General features: G+C 45.5%; 1 protein-coding gene across 1 annotated transcript in view; it reads left to right on the plus strand.

Annotated features, from left to right (window-relative positions):
* LOC129842275 (ryanodine receptor 2-like) overlaps nucleotides 1-24,224 on the plus strand; it is a gene marked incomplete at its 3' end in the record, with an annotated part of 104,955 nt that overhangs the window by 29,504 nt on the left and 51,227 nt on the right. Inside the window, exons 6-12 of the mRNA XM_055910756.1 lie at nucleotides 242-458; nucleotides 859-963; nucleotides 5,011-5,114; nucleotides 10,253-10,336; nucleotides 14,797-14,971; nucleotides 18,692-18,839; nucleotides 23,797-24,005. Coding sequence (XP_055766731.1) covers nucleotides 242-458; nucleotides 859-963; nucleotides 5,011-5,114; nucleotides 10,253-10,336; nucleotides 14,797-14,971; nucleotides 18,692-18,839; nucleotides 23,797-24,005 — 1,042 coding nt within the window. The remainder of the gene's footprint in view (nucleotides 1-241; nucleotides 459-858; nucleotides 964-5,010; nucleotides 5,115-10,252; nucleotides 10,337-14,796; nucleotides 14,972-18,691; nucleotides 18,840-23,796; nucleotides 24,006-24,224) is intronic.

The following is a 24,224-nucleotide window of genomic DNA, read 5'->3' on the forward strand; positions in this document are numbered from 1 at the left end:
TTCTAATCCTTCTTCTAATCCTTCATCTTCTCCTTCTTCTTCTTCTTCTTCTTCTTCTTCTAATCCTTTTTCTTCTTCTCATTCTTCTTCCAATCCTTCTTCTTCTCCTTCTTCTAATCCTTCTTCTTCTCCTTCTTCTTCTTCTTCTAATCCTTCTTCTTCTCATTCTTCTTCTAATCCTTCTTCTTCTCCTTCTTCTAATAATTTTTATCCTTCTTCTTCCTCTTCTTCTTCCCTCCAGAGTGCGTTTCCTGCTGGGTGGTCGTCAAGGAGAGTTTAAGTTCCTGCCCCCGCCGGGCTACGCTCCGTGTTTCGAGGCTGTGCTACCCAGGGAGAAGCTGAGAGTGGAACACAGCCAGGAGTACAAGGAGGACCACAGTGAGACCAGGGATCTACTGGGTCCCACCATCACCCTGTCCCAGGCTGCCTTCACCCCTACACCTGTTGACACCAGCCAGGTGGGTAAAGAATACACTTTACTAAACTGTGTCATGGTGGGTGTCAACTTTACTTTAATTGGTCAACAACTAACAGGGGTTAAGGTCAATTGACTAGCCTCCCTTGCCTCAATAGTTAGTTCAGATCTACTTCAATTGGTCAACAACTAACAGGCGTTAAGGTCAATTGACTAGCCTCCCTTGCCTCAATAGTTAGTCCAGTTCTACTTTAATTGGTCAACAACTAACAGGGGTTAAGGTCAATTGAGTAGCCTCCCTTGCCTCAATAGTTAGCCCAGATCAACACTAGTTATAACAAGGTGAGGTCCCAGGACAACAACCTCTGTCCCCATGCACTGTGTGGGTAATGCTTCTGACCAATGGCATGGACTTCCTGTGTATCTGGTGTTGTGGTTTCCAGGTTGTTCTGCCTCCTCACCTGGAGAGGATCAGGGAGAAGCTGGCGGAGAACATCCATGAGCTGTGGGTCATGAACAAGATTGACCTGGGCTGGACCTACGGAGCTGTGAGTACACACGTGCGCGCTTACACACAAGCACGCACGGTCACACGTGCACGCTAATGATGCGCGGGCCAGCTGTTTGTTCACCCGCACGGCCTGCAATTGCAGATCCACAACGGTTTAGATCTGCGTATAACCTGCTCTAAAACTACAACAACAATGGAATTGCAGGAAATAAACTTTAAAATGTATGTTTTTCCCTCCGCCGTCGAGACGGGAGTCGTTACATTTTATTGCCCGCTTGGTGGGGGGGGGGGGGGGGCAAATCTCGCATAGGGCCCCCAAAAGACTAGAGCCGGCCCGGGTCATTACTTGTTGCCTTAGAAGACTAAATTCTGTCCTACTCTGCATGTGAAAATGAAACGTTTAATTGTATATTAAGACACAGTCAGTGTCTTCTCAGGCCTTGGTCCCCACCTATCAGACAACGGTGGGGTGACTGCTACAGCCATTAGTGACACCTGGGGAAGTACTGGAGCTACGCTGGTTGTCCTCTACCACTTACAGTCAACATATCCCTGTCGGTTTAGACACTTCTGCTCTATCCCTCCACACAACAGAAACCGTTACCGCGTGGGATACTGCCAGTCTCTCAGGGCCTCTCTTACCCCCAGTTGAGGATTCAGATAATGGTGTTGTGTTCCAGGTACGGGACGATAACAGATAATGGTGTTGTGTTCCAGGTACTGGACGATAACAGATAATGGTGTTGTGTTCCAGGTACTGGACGATAACAGATAATGGTGTTGTGTTCCAGGTACGGGACAACAACAGATAATGGTGTTGTGTTCCAGGTACGGGACAATAACAGATAATGGTGTTGTGTTCCATGTATGAAGCAACAACAGATAATGGTGTTGTGTTCCAGGTATGAAGCAACAACAGATAATGGTGTTGTGTTCCAGGTACGAGACAACAACAGATAATGGTGTTGTGTTCCAGGTACGGGACAACAACATATAATGGGGTTGTGTTCCAGGTACGGGACAACAACAGATAATGATGTTGTGTTCCAGGTACGGGACGATAACAGATAATGGTGTTGTGTTCCAGGTACGGGACGATAACAGATAATGGGGTTGTGTTCCAGGTACGGGACAACAACAAATAATGGTGTTGTGTTCCAGGTACGGGACAACAACAGATAATGGGGTTGTGTTCCAGGTATGAAGCAACAACAGATAATGGTGTTGTGTTCCAGGTACGAGACAACAACAGATAATGGTGTTGTGTTCCAGGTACGGGACGATAACAGATAATGGTGTTGTGTTCCAGGTACGGGACGATAACAGATAATGGGGTTGTGTTCCAGGTACGGGACAACAACAAATAATGGTGTTGTGTTCCAGGTACGGGACAACAACAGATAATGGGGTTGTGTTCCAGGTATGAAGCAACAACAGATAATGGTGTTGTGTTCCAGGTACGAGACAACAACAGATAATGGTGTTGTGTTCCAGGTACGGGACGATAACAGAATATTGTGTTGTGTTCCAGGTATGGGACAATAACAGATAATGGTGTTGTGTTCCAGGTACGGGACGATAACAGATAATGGTGTTGTGTTCCAGGTACGGGACGATAACAGATAATGGTGTTGTGTTCCAGGTACGGGATAACAACAGATAATGGTGTTGTGTTCCAGGTACGAGACAACAACAGATAATGGTGTTGTGTTCCAGGTACGAGACAACAACAGATAATGGTGTGTTGTTGCAGGTACTGGACAACAACAGATAATGGTGTTGTGTTCCAGGTGCGGGACAATAACAAATAATGGTGTTGTGTTCCAGGTACTGGACAACAACAGATAATGGGGATGTGTTCCAGGTACGGGACAACAACAAATAATGGTGTTGTGTTCCAGGTACGGGACAACAACAGATAATGGGGTTGTGTTCCAGGTATGAAGCAACAACAGATAATGGTGTTGTGTTCCATGTATGAAGCAACAACAGATAATGGTGTTGTGTTCCAGGTACTGGACGATAACAGATAATTGTGTTGTGTTCCATGTATGAAGCAACAACAGATAATGGTGTTGTGTTCCAGGTACGGGACGATAACAGATAATTGTGTTGTGTTCCAGGTACTGGACGATAACAGATAATGGTGTTGTGTTCCAGGTACGGGACGATAACAGATAATTGTGTTGTGTTCCAGGTACGGGACGATAACAGATAATTGTGTTGTGTTCCAGGTACGGGACGATAACAGATAATTGTGTTGTGTTCCAGGTACTGGACAACAACAGATAATGGTGTTGTGTTCCAGGTACGGGACGACAACAGATAATGGTGTTGTGTTCCAGGTACGGGACGATAACAGATAATGGTGTTGTGTTCCAGGTACGGGACGATAACAGATAATGGGGTTGTGTTCCAGGTACGGGACAACAACAAATAATGGTGTTGTGTTCCAGGTACGGGACAACAACAGATAATGGGGTTGTGTTCCAGGTACTGGACGATAACAGATAATGGTGATGTGTTCCAGGTACGGGACGATAACAGATAATTGTGTTGTGTTCCAGGTACGGGACGATAACAGATAATTGTGTTGTGTTCCAGGTACGGGACGATAACAGATAATTGTGTTGTGTTCCAGGTACTGGACAACAACAGATAATGGTGTTGTGTTCCAGGTACGGGACGACAACAGATAATGGTGTTGTGTTCCAGGTACGGGACGATAACAGATAATGGTGTTGTGTTCCAGGTACGGGACGATAACAGATAATGGGGTTGTGTTCCAGGTACGGGACAACAACAAATAATGGTGTTGTGTTCCAGGTACGGGACAACAACAGATAATGGGGTTGTGTTCCAGGTATGAAGCAACAACAGATAATGGTGTTGTGTTCCAGGTACGAGACAACAACAGATAATGGTGTTGTGTTCCAGGTACGGGACGATAACAGATAATTGTGTTGTGTTCCAGGTATGGGACAATAACAGATAATGGTGTTGTGTTCCAGGTACGAGACAACAACAGATAATGGTGTTGTGTTCCAGGTACGGGACGATAACAGATAATTGTGTTGTGTTCCAGATATGGGACAATAACAGATAATGGTGTTGTGTTCCAGGTACGGGACGATAACAGATAATGGTGTTGTGTTCCAGGTACGGGACAATAACAGATAATGGTGTTGTGTTCCAGGTACGGGATAACAACAGATAATGGTGTTGTGTTCCAGGTACGGGACAATAACAAATAATGGTGTGTTGTTGCAGGTACTGGACAACAACAGATAATGGTGTTGTGTTCCAGGTGCGGGACAATAACAAATAATGGTGTTGTGTTCCAGGTACTGGACAACAACAGATAATGGTGTTGTGTTCCAGGTGCGGGACAATAACAAATAATGGTGTTGTGTTCCAGGTACGAGACAACAACAGATAATGGGGTTGTGTTCCAGGTACGGGACAACAACAAATAATGGTGTTGTGTTCCAGGTATGGGACAACAACAGATAATGGGGTTGTGTTCCAGGTACGGGACAACAACCGATAATGGTGTTGTGTTCCAGGTACGGGACAATAACAGATAATCTTGTTGTGTTCCAGGTATGAAGCAACAACAGATAATGGTGTTGTGTTCCAGGTACGGGACAACAACAGATAATGGTGTTGTGTTCCATGTATGAAGCAACAACAGATAATGGTGTTGTGTTCCAGGTACTGGACAATAACAGATAATTGTGTTGTGTTCCATGTATGAAGCATCAACAGATAATGGTGTTGTGTTCCAGGTACGGGACGATAACAGATAATTGTGTTGTGTTCCAGGTACTGGACGATAACAGATAATGGTGTTGTGTTCCAGGTACGGGACGATAACAGATAATTGTGTTGTGTTCCAGGTACGGGACAACAACAGATAATGGGGTTGTGTTCCAGGTACTGGACAACAACAGGTAATGGTGTTGTGTTCCAGGTACGGGACGATAACAGATAATGGTGTTGTGTTCCAGGTACTGGACGATAACAGATAATGGTGTTGTGTTCCAGGTACGGGACGATAACAGATAATGGTGTTGTGTTCCAGGTACGGGACGACAACAAGCGGCAGCATCCTTGTCTGGTGGAGTTCTCCAAGCTGCCTGAGCAGGAGAGGAGCTACAACCTACAGATGTCTCTGGAGACTCTCAAGTAAGTTACCACCCTGGAAACTGTTCCTGCTGGGTACAGTCCCTAGTTACCACCCTGGAAACTGTTCCTGCTGGGTACAATCCCTAGTTACCACCCTGCATACTGTTCCTGCTGGGTACAATCCCTAGTTACCACCCTGGATACTGTTCCTGCTGGGTACAGTCCCTAGTTACCACCCTGGAAACTGTTCCTGCTGGGTACAGTCCCTAGTTACCACCCTGCATACTGTTCCTGCTGGGTACAATCCCTAGTTACCACCCTGGAAACTGTTCCTGCTGGGTACAATCCCTAGTTACCACCCTGCATACTGTTCCTGCTGGGTTCAATCCCTAGTTACCACCCTGCATACTGTTCCTGCTGGGTACAGTCCCTAGTTACCACCCTGCATACTGTTCCTGCTGGGTACAGTCCCTAGTTACCACCCTGCATACTGTTCCTGCTGGATACAATCCCTAGTTACCACCCTGCATACTGTTCCTGCTGGGTACAATCCCTAGTTACCACCCTGCATACTGTTCCTGCTGGATACAGTCCCTAGTTACCACCCTGCATACTGTTCCTGCTGGATACAGTCCCTAGTTACCACCCTGGAAACTGTTCCTGCTGGGTACAATCCCTAGTTACCACCCTGGAAACTGTTCCTGCTGGGTACAATCCCTAGTTACCACCATGCATACTGTTCCTGCTGGGTACAATCCCTAGTTACAACCATGCATACTGTTCCTGCTGGATACAGTCCCTAGTTACCACCCTGCATACTGTTCCTGCTGGATACAGTCCCTAGTTACCACCCTGGATACTGTTCCTGCTGGGTACAATCCCTAGTTACCACCCTGGATACTGTTCCTGCTGGGTACAGTCCCTAGTTACCACCCTGGAAACTGTTCCTGCTGGATACAGTCCCTAGTTACCACCCTGGAAACTGTTCCTGCTGGGTACAATCCCTAGTTACCACCCTGGAAACTGTTCCTGCTGGGTACAGTCCCTAGTTACCACCCTGGAAACTGTTCCTGCTGGGTACAATCCCTATTTACCACCCTGGATACTATTCCTGCTGGGTACAATCCCTAGTTACCACCCTGCATACTATTCCTACTGGGTACAGTCCCTAGTTACCACCATGCATACTGTTGTTGATGGGTACAATCCCTAGTTACCACCCTGGATACTGTTCCTGCTGGATACAGTCCCTAGTTACCACCCTGCATACTGTTCCTGCTGGGTGCAATCCCTAGTTACCACCCTGGAAACTGTTCCTGCTGGGTACAATCCCTAGTTACCACCCTGGAAACGGTTCCTGCTGGGTACAATCCCTAGTTACCACCCTGGAAACTGTTCCTGCTGGATACAGTCCCTAGTTACCACTTGCATACTGTTCCTGCTGGGTACAATCCCTAGTTACAACCCTGCATACTGTTCCTGCTGGGTACAATCCCTAGTTACCACCCTGGAAACGGTTCCTGCTGGGTACAATCCCTAGTTACCACCCTGGATACTGTTCCTGCTGGGTACAATCCCTAGTTACCACCCTGCATACTGTTGCTGCTCGATACAATCCCTAGTTACCACCCTGCATACTGTTGCTGCTGGGTACAATCCCTAGTGACCACCCTGCTTACTGTTGCTGGTCAGTAAAATCCCTAGTTACCACCCTGGATACTGTTCCTGCTGGATACAGTCCCTAGTTACCACCCTGGATACTGTTCCTGCTGGGTATAATCCCTAGTTACCACCCTGCGTACTGTTGCTGCTCGGTACAGTCCCTAGTTACCACCGGCATACTATCCAGACTGTTCCTGCTTGGTACAATCCCTTATAGTAATCTAAATGTTAGGTGATAAGAATACCTTGAAGATCGACGGGTTGGTGATTACCACACGATCAGGCAATAAAGGTAGATTTCCCGGACACAGATTTCACAGACATACCTATTCCTAGATTAAAAAGCACTTTCAGTGATCATGTTGTTTAGTCCAGGAATAGGTTGAATCTAGCAAAGCCGGCCTAAGTGTTATGTGGTTTTGGCATATGGCCAAACTGACACAGACAGAGCATGTAGTGGAATGGAGGAATGGTCTGATGGGTGGATTTCTGTCGAACAAACATACATTTGAACTGTATTGCAGTCCGTTTTATGATTTTTCAAACACGTCCCAAGTTCTCTTGATCAGTACATCATCATCTTTGTGTTCGAATCTTACCCATTTCTGTGATCAATGAACTTTTTGACAGGAGAAATGATTTTCCTGGTTCAGCTCTCCATGAACTGAATATCACACCCGCCAAACGACTACTCTCTCAGCAAGATACCGCCGCATTTGAATTCCAGGAGTAATTTAAAAAACCTGTAGGGACAACTTTGTTAGTTTTAATTAATTGCATATATCGAGGAGAGGAGAATGAGAGAGAGAGAGAGAGAGAGAGAGAGAGAGAGAGGGAGAGAGAGGTGAAGACCGAGACGAAGTGCCATCTAAATGCAGAAATTAATTCCGTGACCTGAATCTCAGACACATGAATGTCTCAAATGGCACCCTACTCCCTATATAGTACACTACTTTATACTACAGCCCTATTCCCTATATAGTGCACTACTTTATACTACAGTCCTACTCCCTATATAGTACACTACTTTTGACCCGGGCCCATAGGAATTTGGTAAAAAAGTAGTGCACTATGTACGGAATAGGGTCCCATTTGGGATGCAGGACCGGCTGGAGAGCATTTATTTTAATTATACTTAGTGCATTATAATAGAGTGTGTGTGCTCAATGACAACATATTCCCTATATCGCGCACTACTTTTAAATAGAGCCCTATGGGCCCTGGTCAAAAGTAGTGCACTATAAAGGGGATATAGTTCCATTTGGGACACATATTGAGGCAGGGAGGGACTGGATCAGAACTGGCCAGCAGGGTCTTCTTGTTGTAAACTATTAAGTCATTAAGTATTCAGTAGTGTTCACAACATGGAATTAACACTGTATTTCATACTGGACTCTCATGGAGCCATTAGATCAGACAGACCAATACACTGAGTGGACTAAACATTAAGAACACCTGCTCTTTCCGTGGCATTGACTGACCAGGTGAATCCAGGTGAAAGCTATGATCCCTTACTGATGTCACTTGTTCAATCCACTTCAATCAGTGTAGATGGAGGGGAGGAGACGGGTTAAAGAATGATTGAGACATTGATTATGTATTTGTGCCATTCAGAAGACAAAATATTTAAGTGACTTTGAACGGGGTATGGTAGTAGGTGCCAGGCGCACCGGTTTGTGTCAAGAACTGCAACGCTGCTGGGTTTTTCACGATCAACAGTTTCCTGTGTGTATCAAGTATGGTCCCTGGAAGGGTAGAATTACTAGCTCGCTCTCTCGTTTAGGTCAACCCACTACCGTGCTGCGTTGACTACACCAAATGTCCTAGCTTCACTGCTTGTCAGTTGAGAACCGTGCTCTTGTTTGTTGCAAGACTAACCAGACGTTAGCTTATCTTTGGCACACATTGTGCTAACGATGACACAACAGTGGTACTGTAGGCCTGATCACTGACAACGATGAGACAGCCTATAGGGAGGAGGTCAGAGACCTGGCCGTGTGGTGCCAGGACAACAACCTCTCCCTCAACGTGATCAAGACTAAGGAGATGATTGTGGACTACAGGAAAAGAAGGACCGAGCACGCCCCCTATTCTCATCGGGGCGGCAGGGTAGCCTAGTGGTTAGAGCTTTGGGCCAGTAACCGAAAGGTTGCTGGATTGAATCCCCGAGCTGACAAGGTAAAAATCTGTCGTTCTGCCCCTGAACAAGGTTAAATAAATGTTAAATAAACGTGACGTGGAGAAGGTTGAGAGCTTCAAGTTCCTTGGTGTTCCACATCATCAACAAACTAACATGGTCCAAACACACCAAGACAGTCGTGAAGAGGGCCACGACAAAACCTATTCCCCCCGCAGGAGACTGAAAACATTTGGCATGGGTCCTCAGATCATCAAAAGGGTCCTACAGCTGCACCATCGAGAGCATCCTGACTGGTTGCATCACCGCCTGGTATGGCAACTGCCTGGTATGGCAACTGCTTGGCTTCTGCAAGGCGCTACAGAGGGTAGTGAGTACGGCCCAGTACATCACTGGGGCCAAGCTTCCTACCATCCAGGACCTCTATACCAGGCGTTGTCAGAGGGAGGCCCTAAAGATGGTCAAAGACTCCAGCCACCCTAGTTATAGACGGTTCTCTCTGCTACCGCACGGCAAGCGGTACTGGAGCGCCAAGTCTAGGTCCAAAAGGCGTCTTAACAGGTTCTACCCCCAAGCCATAAGACTCCTGAACACCTAATCAAAGGGCTACCCAGACCCCTCTTTTACACTGCTGCTACTCTCTGTTTATTATCTATGCATAGTCACTTTAACTCTACCTACATGTACATATTACCTCGACTAACCAATGCCCCCGCACATTGACTCTGTACCGGTGCCTCCTCTATATAGCCTCCACATTGACTCTGTACCGGTACCCCCTGTATATAGCCTCCACATTGACTCTGTGCTGGTACCCCCTGTATATAGCCTCCACATTGACTCTGTACCGTAACACCCTGTATATAGTCTCCACATTGACTCTGTACCGGTACCCCCTGTATATAGCCTCCACATTGACTCTGTACCGGTACCCCCCTGTATATAGCCTCCACATTGACTCTGTACCGGTACCCCCTGTATATAGTTCCACATTGACTCTGTACCGGTACCTCCTCTATATAGCCTCCACATTGACTCTGTATCGGTACCCCCTGTATATAGCCTCCACATTGACTCTGTACTGGTACCCCCTGTATATAGCCTCCACATTGACTCTGTACCGGTGCCTCCTCTATATAGCCTCCACATTGACTCTGTACCGGTGCCTCCTCTATATAGCCTTGCTTGTTACTTTTTACTTATCTATTTTTTTACTTAACACTTAATTTTCTTAAAACTGCATTGTTGGTTAAGGGTTTGTAAGTCAACATTTCACTATACCTGTTGTATTCGGGGGCATGTGACAAATAAAATTAGATTTGATTTGTGCAAAGTTAGTCAGAGACCGTCTCTTAGGTGAAGCTGCCTAAATGCTTCTCCTTTCTGATTGGTCCTGAAGGACTCTCTTGGCCCTGGGTTGCCACGTGGGTCTGGCTGACGAGCACGCTGTGGAGAAGGTGAAGAACCTCAAGCTCTCTGCCACGTGAGTCACTTTCCTCACTTCTGTCGTTCTGTACCCGTCGTATTACACAACAGTTAGTACCTACTGTATGTTCTCCAGCCTCTGCTGCTAGTAGCTAAGATTGACATCTCTGCTCATAGCTATTATCGTCCTCCAAGTGATTGACATCTCTGCTCATAGCTATTATCTTCCTCCAAGTGATTGACATCTCTGCTCATAGCTATTATCTTCCTCCAAGTGCAATGTCAATGACTGCTAGTGTGTTGGATGTACTGGTACACATTTCAGTTTAAGTGCATATTTTGCCTTAGCTTGTGCCTTACCTGCACTTTTTTCTGTTTTAAGCTAGTCCTTTACCAGATGGGTGTCTGTTTTAACCTAGTCCTTTATCAGATGGATGTCTGTTTTAACCTAGTCCTTTACCAGATGGGTGTCTGTTTTAACCTAGTCCTTTACCAGATGGGTGTCTGTTTTAACCTAGTCCTTTACCAGATGGGTGTCTGTTTTAACCTAGTCCTTTACCAGATGGATGTCTGTTTTAACCTAGTCCTTTACCAGATGGGTGTCTGTTTTAATGTTTTAACCTAGTCCTTTACCAGATGGGTGTCTGTTTTAATGTTTTAACCTAGTCCTTTACCAGATGGGTGTCTGTTTTAATGTTTTAACCTAGTCCTTTATCAGATGGATGTCTGTTTTAACCTAGTCCTTTACCAGATGGGTGTCTGTTTTAATGTTTTAACCTAGTCCTTTACCAGATGGGGGTCTGTTTTAATGTTTTAACCTAGTCCTTTACCAGATGGGTGTCTGTTTTAACCTAGTCCTTTATCAGATGGATGTCTGTTTTAATGTTTTAACCTAGTCCTTTACCAGATGGGTGTCTGTTTTAACCTAGTCCTTTACCAGATGGGGGTCTGTTTTAACCTAGTCCTTTACCAGATGAATGTCTGTTTTAATGTTTTAACCTAGTCCTTTACCAGATGGGTGTCTGTTTTAATGTTTTAACCTAGTCCTTTACCAGATGGGTGTCTGTTTTAACCTAGTCCTTTACCAGATGGGGGTCTGTTTTAACCTAGTCCTTTACCAGATGGATGTCTGTTTTAATGTTTTAACCTAGTCCTTTACCAGATGGGGGTCTGTTTTAACCTAGTCCTTTACCAGATGGATGTCTGTTTTAACCTAGTCCTTTACCAGATGGGTGTCTGTTTTAATGTTTTAACCTAGTCCTTTACCAGATGGGTGTCTGTTTTAATGTTTTAGCCTAGTCCTTTACCAGATGAGTGTCTGTTTTAATGTTTTAACCTAGTCCTTTACCAGATGGGTGTCTGTTTTAATGTTTTAACCTAGTCCTTTACCAGATGGGTGTCTGTTTTAATGTTTTAACCTAGTCCTTTACCAGATGGGTGTCTGTTTTAATGTTTTAACCTAGTCCTTTACCAGATGGATGTCTGTTTTAATGTTTTAACCTAGTCCTTTACCAGATGGGTGTCTGTTTTAATGTTTTAACCTAGTCCTTTACCAGATTGGTGTCTGTTTTAACCTAGTCCTTTACCAGATGGATGTCTGTTTTAACCTAGTCCTTTACCAGATGGGTGTCTGTTTTAACCTAGTCCTTTACCAGATGGGTGTCTGTTTTAATGTTTTAACCTAGTCCTTTATCAGATGGATGTCTGTTTTAATGTTTTAACCTAGTCCTTTACCAGATGGGTGTCTGTTTTAACCTAGTCCTTTACCAGATGGGTGTCTGTTTTAATGTTTTAACCTAGTCCTTTACCAGATGGGTGTCAGTTTTAATGTTTTAACCTAGTCCTTTACCAGATGGGTGTCTGTTTTAACCTAGTCCTTTACCAGATGGGGGTCTGTTTTAACCTAGTCCTTTACCAGATGGATGTCTGTTTTAATGTTTTAACCTAGTCCTTTATCAGATGGATGTCTGTTTTAACCTAGTCCTTTACCAGATGGGTGTCTGTTTTAATGTTTTAACCTAGTCCTTTACCAGATGGGTGTCTGTTTTAATGTTTTAACCTAGTCCTTTATCAGATGGATGTCTGTTTTAATGTTTTAACCTAGTCCTTTACCAGGTGGGTGTCTGTTTTAACCTAGTCCTTTACCAGATGGGTGTCTGTTTTAATGTTTTAACCTAGTCCTTTACCAGATGGGTGTCTGTTTTAATGTTTTAACCTAGTCCTTTACCAGATGGGTGTCTGTTTTAATGTTTTAACCTAGTCCTTTACCAGATGGATGTCTGTTTTAATGTTTTAACCTAGTCCTTTACCAGATGGGTGTCTGTTTTAACCTAGTCCTTTACCAGATGGAAGTCTGTTTTAACCTAGTCCTTTACCAGATGGGTGTCTGTTTTAACCTAGTCCTTTACCAGATGGATGTCTGTTTTAACCTAGTCCTTTACCAGATGGGTGTCTGTTTTAATGTTTTAACCTAGTCCTTTACCAGATGGGTGTCTGTTTTAATGTTTTAACCTAGTCCTTTATCAGATGGATGTCTGTTTTAATGTTTTAACCTAGTCCCTTACCAGATGGGTGTCTGTTTTAACCTAGTCCTTTACCAGATGGGTGTCTGTTTTAATGTTTTAACCTAGTCCTTTACCAGATGGGTGTCTGTTTTAATGTTTTAACCTAGTCCTTTACCAGATGGGTGTCTGTTTTAACCTAGTCCTTTACCAGATGGGGGTCTGTTTTACCCTAGTCCTTTACCAGATGGATGTCTGTTTTAATGTTTTAACCTAGTCCTTTATTAGATGGATGTCTGTTTTAACCTAGTCCTTTACCAGATGGGTGTCTGTTTTAATGTTTTAACCTAGTCCTTTACCAGATGGGTGTCTGTTTTAATGTTTTAACCTAGTCCTTTATCAGATGGATGTCTGTTTTAATGTTTTAACCTAGTCCTTTACCAGATGGGTGTCTGTTTTAACCTAGTCCTTTACCAGATGGGTGTCTGTTTTAATGTTTTAACCTAGTCCTTTACCAGATGGGTGTCTGTTTTAATGTTTTACCCTAGTCCTTTACCAGATGGGTGTCTGTTTTAATGTTTTAACCTAGTCCTTTATCAGATGGGTGTCTGTTTTAATGTTTTAACCTAGTCCTTTACCAGATGGGTGTCTGTTTTAATGTTTTAACCTAGTCCTTTACCAGATGGGTGTCTGTTTTAATGTTTTAACCTAGTCCTTTATCAGATGGGTGTCTGTTTTAATGTTTTAACCTAGTCCTTTACCAGATGGGTGTCTGTTTTAATGTTTTAACCTAGTCCTTTACCAGATGGGTGTCTGTTTTAATGTTTTAACCTAGTCCTTTACCAGATGGGTGTCTGTTTTAATGTTTTAACCTAGTCCTTTACCAGATGGATGTCTGTTTTAATGTTTTAACCTAGTCCTTTATCAGATGGGTGTCTGTTTTAACCTAGTTCTTTACCAGATGGGTGTCTGTTTTAACCTAGTCCTTTATCAGATGGATGTCTGTTTTAATGTTTTAACCTAGTCCTTTACCAGATGGGTGTCTGTTTTAATGTTTTAACCTAGTCCTTTACCAGATGGGTGTCTGTTTTAACCTAGTCCTTTACCAGATGGATGTCTGTTTTAATGTTTTAACCTAGTCCTTTACCAGATGGGTGTCTGTTTTAACCTAGTCCTTTACCAGATGGGTGTCTGTTTTAATGTTTTAACCTAGTCCTTTACCAGATGGGTGTCTGTTTTAATGTTTTAACCTAGTCCTTTACCAGATGGGTGTCTGTTTTAACCTAGTCCTTTACCAGATGGGTGTCTGTTTTAACCTAGTCCTTTACCAGATGGGTGTCTGTTTTAACCTAGTCCTTTATCAGATGGGTGTCTGTTTTAACCTAGTCCTTTACCAGATGGGTGTCTGTTTTAACCTAGTCCTTTACCAGATGGGTGTCTGTTTTAACCTAGTCCTTTACCAGATGGGTGTCTGTTTTAACCTAGTCCTTTACCAGATGGGTGTCTGTTTTAACCTAGTCCTTTACCAGATGGGTGTCTGTTTTAACCTAGTCCTTTACCAGATGGGTGTCTGTTTTAACCTAGTCCTTTACCAGATGGGTGTCTGTTTTAATGTTTTAACCTAGTCCTTTACCAGATGGGTGTCTGTTTTAACCTAGTCCTTTAACAGATGGGTGTCTGTTTTAATGTTTTAACCTAGTCCTTTACCAGATGGGTGTCTGTTTTAATGTTTTAACCTAGTCCTTTACCAGATGGGGGTCTGTTTTAATGTTTTAACCTAGTCCTTTACCAGATGGGTGTCTGTTTTAATGTTTTAACCTAGTCCTTTACCAGATGGGTGTCTGTTTTAATGTTTTAACCTAGTCCTTTACCAGATGGATGTCTGTTTTAACCTAGTCCTTTACCAGATGGGTAAACATTCTCATGCCAAACTATTTTTCTTCCATCCAACAGCGTCTCCCTAGACTAATGTTTTCTCTCTCTCTCTGTGTGTGTCCGTGCATCGTCTCTGGTCCAGTTATGAGCTGTCTAGTGGCTACAAGCCTGCTCCTATGGATCTGGGCCACATCAAGCTGGCCTCTACCCAGGAGGCCATGGTGGACAAGCTGGCGGAGAACGCTCACAATGTGTGGGCCAGGGATCGCATACGCCAGGGCTGGACCTACGGCATCCAGCAGGTGTGTCACCCAAAGGTGTGTGTGTTTGTGTGTGCAGCCGGGCTGCAGCAGTGTGGTGGTGGTGGTGGTGGTGAGGGCGTTGACCAGGGTGCTGAAACAGCTCAACAGCCCCCCGAATTAAAAATGTATAGGACCCTTGGCACCTTTAACAGAGGTGCTGCTGGGCCCACTACAGAGGTGCTGCTGGGCCCACTACAGAGGTGCTGCTGGGCCCACTACAGAGGTGCTGCTGGGCCCACTACAGAGGTGCTGCTGGGCCCACTACAGAGGTGCTGCTGTAGCTAGAACTATCACCTGGAGGTGTGAGTCTGTAGTTTCCCAGCTCTGCCTGTCAGCTCAAGTTAACCTTAGTTAAGTACAGACTAGACTACAGACTACAGACTAGACTACAGACTACAGACTATACTACAGACTAGAGACTAGACTACAGACTACAGACTATACTACAGACTACATACTAGACTACAGACTAGACTACATACTATACTACATACTACAGAATATACTACAGACTACAGACTAGATTACAGACTACAGACTAGACTACAGACTAGACTACATACTAGACTACAGACTATACTACAGACTACAGACTAGAGTACAGGGTGGAGAGTGGTGGGTGGAGGGAGAGTGGTAGGAGAGGGGATGACTGGTAGGACTGCTACATGGAGGAAGGAGAGGGGATGACTGGTAGGAAGGAGAGGGGATGACTGGTAGGAAGGAGAGGGGATGACTGGTAGGACTGCTACATGGAGGAAGGAGAGGGGATGACTGGTAGGAAGGAGAGGGGATGACTGGTAGGACTGCTACATGGAGGAAGGAGAGGGGATGACTGGTAGGAAGGAGAAGGGATGACTGGTAGGAAGGAGAGGGGATGACTGGTAGGAAGGAGAGGGGATGACTGGTAGGAAGGAGAGGGGATGACTGGTAGGAAGGAGAGGGGATGACTGGTAGGAAGGAGAGGGGATGACTGGTAGGAAGGAGAGGGGATGACTGGTAGGACTGCTACATGGAGGAAGGAGAGGGGATGACTGGTAGGACTGCTACATGGAGGAAGGAGAGGGGATGACTGGTAGGAAAGAGAGGGGATTACTGGTAGGACTGCTACATGGAGGAAGGAGAGGGGATGACTGGTAGGAAGGAGAGGGGATGACTGGTAGGACTGCTACATGGAGGAAGGAGAGGGGATGACTGGTAGGAAGGAGAGGGGATGACTGGTAGGAAGGAGATAGGATGACTGGTAGGAAGGAGAGGGGATGACTGGTAGGAAGGAGAGGGGATGACTGGTAGGAAGGAGAGGGGATGACTGGTAGGACTGCTACATGGAGGAAGGAGAGGGGATGACTGGTAGGACTGCTACATGGAGGAAGGAGAGGGGATGACTGGTAGGAAAGAGAGGGGATGACTGGTAGGACTGCTACATGGAGGAAGGAGAGGGGATGACTGGTAGGAAGGAGAGGGGATGACTGGTAGGACTGCTACATGGAGGAAGGAGAGGGGATGACTGGTAGGAAGGAGAGGGGATGACTGGTAGGAAGGAGATAGGATGACTGGTAGGACTGCTACATGGAGGAAGGAGAGGGGATGACTGGTAGGAAGGAGAGGGGATGACTGGTAGGAAGTAGAGGGGATGACTGGTAGGACTGCTACATGGAGGAAGGAGAGGGGATGACTGGTAGGACTGCTACATGGAGGAAGGAGAGGGGATGACTGGTAGGAAGGAGAGGGGATGACTGGTAGGAAGGAGAGGGGATGACTGGTAGGACTGCTACATGGAGGAAGGAGAGGGGATGACTGGTAGGACTGCTACATGGAGGAAGGAGAGGGGATGACTGGTAGGAAGGAGAGGGGATGACTGGTAGGACTGCTACATGGAGGAAGGAGAGGGGATGACTGGTAGGAAGGAGAGGGGATGACTGGTAGGAAGGAGAGAGGATGACTGGTAGGAAGGAGAGGGGATGACTGGTAGGACTGCTACATGGAGGAAGGAGAGGGGATGACTGGTAGGAAGGAGAGGGGATGACTGGTAGGAAGGAGAGGGGATGACTGGTAGGAAGGAGAGGGGATGACTGGTAGGAAGGAGAGGGGATGACTGGTAGGAAGGAGAGGGGATGACTGGTAGGAAGGAGAGGGGATGACTGGTAGGAAGGAGAGGCGATGACTGGTAGGAAGGAGAGGGGATGACTGGTAGGAAGGAGAGGGGATGACTGGTTAGTTCAGTGTGTTTATGAAGACCTAACTCCTCTTCTTTAGTTCAGTGTGTTTATGAAGTCCTAACTCCTCTTCTTTAGTTCAGTGTGTTTATGAAGTCATCCTCTTCTTTAGTTCAGTGTGTTTATGAAGTCCTAACTCCTCTTCTTTAGTTCAGTGTGTTTATGAAGTCCTCCTCTTCTTTAGTTCAGTGTGTTTATGAAGTCCTAACTCCTCTTCTTTAGTTCAGTGTGTTTATGAAGTCCTCCTCTTCTTTAGTTCAGTGTGTTTATGAAGTCCTAACTCCTCTTCTTTAGTTCAGTGTGTATATGAAGTCCTAACTCCTCTTCTTTAGATCAGTGTGTTTATGAAGTCCTAACTCCTCTTCTTTAGATCAGTGTGTTTATGAAGTCCTAACTCCTCTTCTTTAGTTCAGTGTGTTTATGAAGTCCTAACTCGTCTTCTTTAGTTCAGTGTGTTTATGAAGTCCTAACTCCTCTTCTTTAGTTCAGTGTGTTTATGAAGTCCTAACTCATCTTCTTTAGTTCAGTGTGTTTATGAAGTCCTCCTCTTCTTTAGTTCAGTGTGTTTATGAAGTCCTAACTCGTCTTCTTTAGTTCAGTGTGTTTATGAAGTCCTAACTCATCTTCTTTAGTTCAGTGTGTTTATGAAGTCCTCCTCTTCTTTAGTTCAGTGTGTTTATGAAGTCCTAACTCGTCTTCTTTAGTTCAGTGTGTTTATGAAGTCCTAACTCCTCTTCTTTAGTTCAGTGTGTTTATGAAGTCCTCCTCTTCTTTAGTTCAGTGTGTTTATGAAGTCCTAACTCCTCTTCTTTAGTTCAGTTTGTTTATGAAGTCCTAACTCATCTTCTTTAGTTCAGTGTGTTTATGAAGTCCTAACTCCTCTTCTTTAGTTCAGTGTGTTTATGAAGTCCTAACTCCTCTTCTTTAGTTCAGTGTGTTTATGAAGTCCTCCTCTTCTTCTTTAGTTCAGTGTGTTTATGAAGTCCTAACTCCTCTTCTTTAGATCAGTGTGTTTATGAAGTCCTAACTCCTCTTCTTTAGTTCAGTGTGTTTATGAAGTCCTCCTCTTCTTTAGTTCAGTGTGTTTATGAAGTCCTTGTCTTCTTTAGTTCAGTGTGTTTATGAAGTCCTCCTCTTCTTTAGTTCAGTGTGTATATGAAGTCCTCCTCTTCTTTAGTTCAGTGTGTTTATGAAGTCCTAACTCCTCTTCTTTAGTTCAGTGTGTTTATGAAGTCCTAACACCTCTTCTTTAGTTCAGTGTGTTTATGAAGTCCTAACTCCTCTTCTTTAGTTCAGTGTGTTTATGAAGTCCTAACTCCTCTTCTTTAGTTCAGTGTCTTTATGAAGTCCTCCTCTTCTTCTTTAGTTCAGTGTCTTTATGAAGTCCTAACTCCTCTTCTTTAGTTCAGTGTGTTTATGAAGTCCTCCTCTTCTTCTTTAGTTCAGTGTCTTTATGAAGTCCTCCTCTTCTTTAGTTCAGTGTCTTTATGAAGTCCTAACTATCTCCCCCTTCCTTGTGAAGGATGTGAAGAATCGTAGGAACCCGCGCTTGGTTCCGTACACTCTGCTGGACGAGAGGACCAAGAAGTCCAACAAGGACAGTCTGAGGGAGGCTGTCCGCACCCTGCTGGGGTACGGATACAACCTGGAGGCTCCGGATCAGGACCATGGTACAGTCAAAGCACACAGACACCCCTCAACTCCTTCGTGGTTCAGTCCAAACTCTACCTCACACACCCCTCACCTCCTTTATGGTTCAGTCCAAACTCTACCTCACACACCCCTCACCTCCTTTATGGTTCAGTCCAAACTCTACCTCACACACCCCTCACCTCCTTCGTGGTTCAGTCCAAACTCTACCTCACACACCCCTCACCTCCTTCGTGGTTCAGTCCAAACTCTACCTCACACACCCCTCACCTCCTTTATGGTTCAGTCCAAACTCTACCTCACACACCCCTCACCTCCTTTATGGTTCAGTCCAAACTCAACCTCACACGCCCCTCACCTCCTTTATGGTTCTGTCCAAACTCTACCTCACACACCCCTCACCTCCTTCGTGGTTCAGTCCAAACTCTACCTCACACACCCCTCACCTCCTTTATGGTTCTGTCCAAACTCTACCTCACACACCCCTCACCTCCTTCGTGGTTCAGTCCAAACTCTACCTCACACACCCCTCACCTCCTTCGTGGTTCTGTCCAAACTCTACCTCACACACCCCTCACCTCCTTTATGGTTCGGTCCAAACTCTACCTCACACACCCCTCACCTCCTTTATGGTTCAGTCCAAACTCAACCTCACCTCCCTCCACATCGGCGACCTGGATTAAATCCACTACCCCTGACAGTGACAATACCCTTACTCTCCCTCATTCATTAATGACCAACAGCACATACAACCCCACAGAGTCTCTTATATAACCCCAATGACGAATTGACCCACTAGTCTGTTCAGGAGGGCTTTTATGACACACTAGGAGATTTCTGTTTCCTCGTGACATGATTGGATGTACTGTTCTATTGCAGGAGCATGCAGCAGTTCACTGTATAAACACCCAGACATAGATGATTTTAATATAGGTTTTACTGTGGAGCTAGCTGTGGTGCTAGCTGTGGCGCTAGCTGTGGAGATAGCTGTGGTGCTAGCTGTGGAGATAGCTGTGGTGCTAGCTATGGAGCTAGCTGTGGAGATAGCTGTGGTGCTAGCTGTGACGCTAGCCGTGGAGATAGCTGTGGTGCTAGCCGTGGAGATAGCTGTGGCGCTAGCTCTGGAGCTAACTGTGTAGATAGCTGTGGAGATAGCTGTGGAGCTAACTGTGGTGCTAACTGTGGAGATAGCTGTGGAGATAGCCGTGTCGCTAGCTGTGGAGCTAGCTGTGGAGCCTGGCTATTGCTAGCTAGTTTTAGTACCCTTCAAGGCACATGGTTCTACTTTGTTTTGAGAAATGATCACACTGATTAACCAATCTACAACAGGTTGTGTATTAATGTCAGAGTGTAGTGTATTAATGTCAGAGTGTAGTGTATTAATGTCAGATTGTGTATTAATGTCAGAGTATAGTATAGGATATTACACTACACTGGTTAACCAACCTACAACAGCTAAAATGCTAATCCCAGCCTGTCCTTTTGTCCTTGTTGAGTTCAGGGTTCACCTGCTGTGTCACATGATAACCCATACTGTGGGTTCAGGGTTCACCTGCTGTGTCACATGATAACCCATACTGTGGGTTCAGGGTTCACCTGCAGTGTCAGAACATGGTAACCCATACTGTGGGTTCAGGGTTCACCTGCTGTGTCACAACATGGTAACCCATACTGTGGGTTCAGGGTTCACCTGCTGTGTCACCACATGGTATCCCATACTGGGGGTTCAGGGTTCACCTGCTGTGTCACCACATGGTATCCCATACTGGGGGTTCAGGGTTCACCTGCTGTGTCACAACATGGTAACCCATACTGTGGGTTCAGGGTTCACCTGCTGTGTCACAACATGGTAACCCATACTGGGGGTTCAGGGTTCACCTGCTGTGTCACCACATGGTAACCCATACTGGGGGTTCAGGGTCCACCTGCTGTGTCACAACATGGTAACCCATACTGTGGGTTCAGGGTTCACCTGCTGTGTCACAACATGGTAACCCATACTGGGGGTTCAGGGTTCACCTGCTGTGTCACATGGTAACCCATACTGGGGGTTCAGGGTTCACCTGCTGTGTCACATGGTAACCCATACTGTGGGTTCAGGGTTCACCTGCTGTGTCACATGGTAACCCATACTGTGGGTTCAGGGTTCACCTGCTGTGTCACATGGTAACCCATACTGGGGGTTCAGGGTTCACCTGCTGTGTCACATGGTAACCCATACTGTGGGTTCAGAGTTCACCTGCTGTGTCACATGGTAACCCATACTGTGGGTTCAGGGTTCACCTGCTGTGTCACATGGTAACCCATACTGTGGGTTCAGGGTCCCATCACTGGTTGCATCAAAATGAACTGTTGTTTCAGCAGACATCAGTAACATGTTGTCTGGCCCTGTTGTTTCAGCAGCCATCAGTAACATGTTGTCTGGCCCTGTTGTTTCAGCAGCCATCAGTAACATGTTGTCTGGTCCTGTTGTTTCAGCAGACATCAGTAACATGTTGTCTGGCCCTGTTGTTTCAGCAGCCATCAGTAACATGTTGTCTGGCCCTGTTGTTTCATTAGACATCAGTAACATGTTGTCTGGCCCTGTTGTTTCAGCAGCCATCAGTAACATGTTGTCTGGCCCTGTTGTTTCATTAGACATCAGTAACATGTTGTCTGGCCCTGTTGTTTCAGCAGCCAGAGCAGACATCAGTAACATGTTGTCTGGCCCTGTTGTTTCAGCAGACATCAGTAACATGTTGTCTGGCCCTGTTGTTTCAGCAGACATCAGTAACATGTTGTCTGGCCCTGTTGTTTCAGCAGCCAGAGCAGACATCAGTAACATGTTGTCTGGCCCTGTTGTTTCAGCAGCCAGAGCAGACATCAGTAACATGTTGTCTGGTCCTGTTGTTTCAGCAGCCATCAGTAACATGTTGTCTGGCCCTGTTGTTTCAGCAGACATCAGTAACATGTTGTCTGGCCCTGTTGTTTCAGCAGACATCAGTAACATGTTGTCTGGCCCTGTTGTTTCAGCAGCCAGAGCAGACATCAGTAACATGTTGTCTGGCCCTGTTGTTTCAGCAGCCATCAGTAACATGTTGTCTGGCCCTGTTGTTTCAGCAGACATCAGTAACATGTTGTCTGGCCCTGTTGTTTCTGCAGACATCAGTAACATGTTGTCTGGCCCTGTTGTTTCAGCAGACATCAGTAACATGTTGTCTGGCCCTGGTTTTTCAGCAGACATCAGTAACATGTTGTCTGGCCCTGTTGTTTCAGCAGACATCAGTAACATGTTGTCTGGCCCTGTTGTTTCAGCAGACATCAGTAACATGTTGTCTGGCCCTGTTGTTTCAGCAGACATCAGTAACATGTTGTCTGGCCTTGTTGTTTCAGCAGCCAGAGCAGACATCAGTAACATGTTGTCTGGCCCTGTTGTTTCAGCAGCCAGAGCAGACATCAGTAACATGTTGTCTGGTCCTGTTGTTTCAGCAGCCATCAGTAACATGTTGTCTGGCCCTGTTGTTTCAGCAGACATCAGTAACATGTTGTCTGGCCCTGTTGTTTCAGCAGACATCAGTAACATGTTGTCTGGCCCTGTTGTTTCAGCAGCCAGAGCAGACATCAGTAACATGTTGTCTGGCCCTGTTGTTTCAGCAGACATCAGTAACATGTTGTCTGGCCCTGTTGTTTCAGCAGACATCAGTAACATGTTGTCTGGCCCTGTTGTTTCTGCAGACATCAGTAACATGTTGTCTGGCCCTGTTGTTTCAGCAGACATCAGTAACATGTTGTCTGGCCCTGTTGTTTCAGCAGACATCAGTAACATGTTGTCTGGCCCTGTTGTTTCAGCAGCCATCAGTAACATGTTGTCTGGCCCTGTTGTTTCAGCAGCCATCAGTAACATGTTGTCTGGTCCTGTTGTTTCAGCAGACATCAGTAACATGTTGTCTGGCCCTGTTGTTTCAGCAGCCATCAGTAACATGTTGTCTGGCCCTGTTGTTTCAGCAGCCATCAGTAACATGTTGTCTGGTCCTGTTGTTTCAGCAGACATCAGTAACATGTTGTCTGGCCCTGTTGTTTCAGCAGACATCAGTAACATGTTGTCTGGCCCTGTTGTTTCAGCAGACATCAGTAACATGTTGTCTGGCCCTGTTGTTTCAGCAGACATCAGTAACATGTTGTCTGGCCCTGTTGTTTCAGCAGACATCAGTAACATGTTGTCTGGCCCTGTTGTTTCAGCAGACATCAGTAACATGTTGTCTGGCCCTGTTGTTTCAGCAGACATCAGTAACATGTTGTCTGGCCCTGTTGTTTCAGCAGACATCAGTAACATGTTGTCTGGCCCTGTTGTTTCAGCAGCCAGAGCAGACATCAGTAACATGTTGTCTGGCCCTGTTGTTTCAGCAGCCAGAGCAGACATCAGTAACATGTTGTCTGGTCCTGTTGTTTCAGCAGACATCAGTAACATGTTGTCTGGCCCTGTTGTTTCAGCAGACATCAGTAACATGTTGTCTGGCCCTGTTGTTTCAGCAGACATCAGTAACATGTTGTCTGGCCCTGTTGTTTCAGCAGACATCAGTAACATGTTGTCTGGCCCTGTTGTTTCAGCAGCCATCAGTAACATGTTGTCTGGTCCTGTTGTTTCAGCAGACATCAGTAACATGTTGTCTGGCCCTGTTGTTTCAGCAGACATCAGTAACATGTTGTCTGGCCCTGTTGTTTCAGCAGACATCAGTAACATGTTGTCTGGCCCTGTTGTTTCAGCAGACATCAGTAACATGTTGTCTGGCCCTGTTGTTTCAGCAGACGTCAGTAACATGTTGTCTGGCCCTGTTGTTTCAGCAGACATCAGTAACATTTTGTCTGGCCCTGTTGTTTCAGCAGACATCAGTAACATGTTGTCTGGCCCTGTTGTTTCAGCAGCCATCAGTAACATGTTGTCTGGCCCTGTTGTTTCAGCAGCCATCAGTAACATGTTGTCTGGCCCTGTTGTTTCAGCAGCCAGAGCAGACGTCAGTAACATGTCTGCTGAGCGGTTCCGTATCTTCCGAGCCGAGAAGACGTACAGTGTGAACGCTGGGAAGTGGTACTTTGAGTTTGAGGTGCTGACGTCAGGGGAGATGAGGGTGGGCTGGGCGCGGCCGGGCTGTCTACCTGACCAGGAGCTGGGCTCTGACCAACACGCCTTCGTCTTCGACGGATTCAAGGTGAGTCAGGAATTCACACAAAAAAATCTGACTTGGTTGATGTTTATTGATGTTTTAAATGGATTTAAAATGGATTCCATTGAGATGGTGTGTCACTGGTCTACCCACAATATCCCATAATGACAAAGTTGATTTGTGTTTTTAGATTATTTTTTTTACAAATTAATTAAAAATGAAAATCTGACGTGTCTACAGTCTATAAGTATAATAAGCCAACAT

The sequence above is a fragment of the Salvelinus fontinalis genome, unplaced genomic scaffold (genome assembly GCF_029448725.1).
Source record: "Salvelinus fontinalis isolate EN_2023a unplaced genomic scaffold, ASM2944872v1 scaffold_0028, whole genome shotgun sequence".
NCBI classification, from domain to species: Eukaryota; Metazoa; Chordata; class Actinopteri; order Salmoniformes; family Salmonidae; genus Salvelinus; species Salvelinus fontinalis.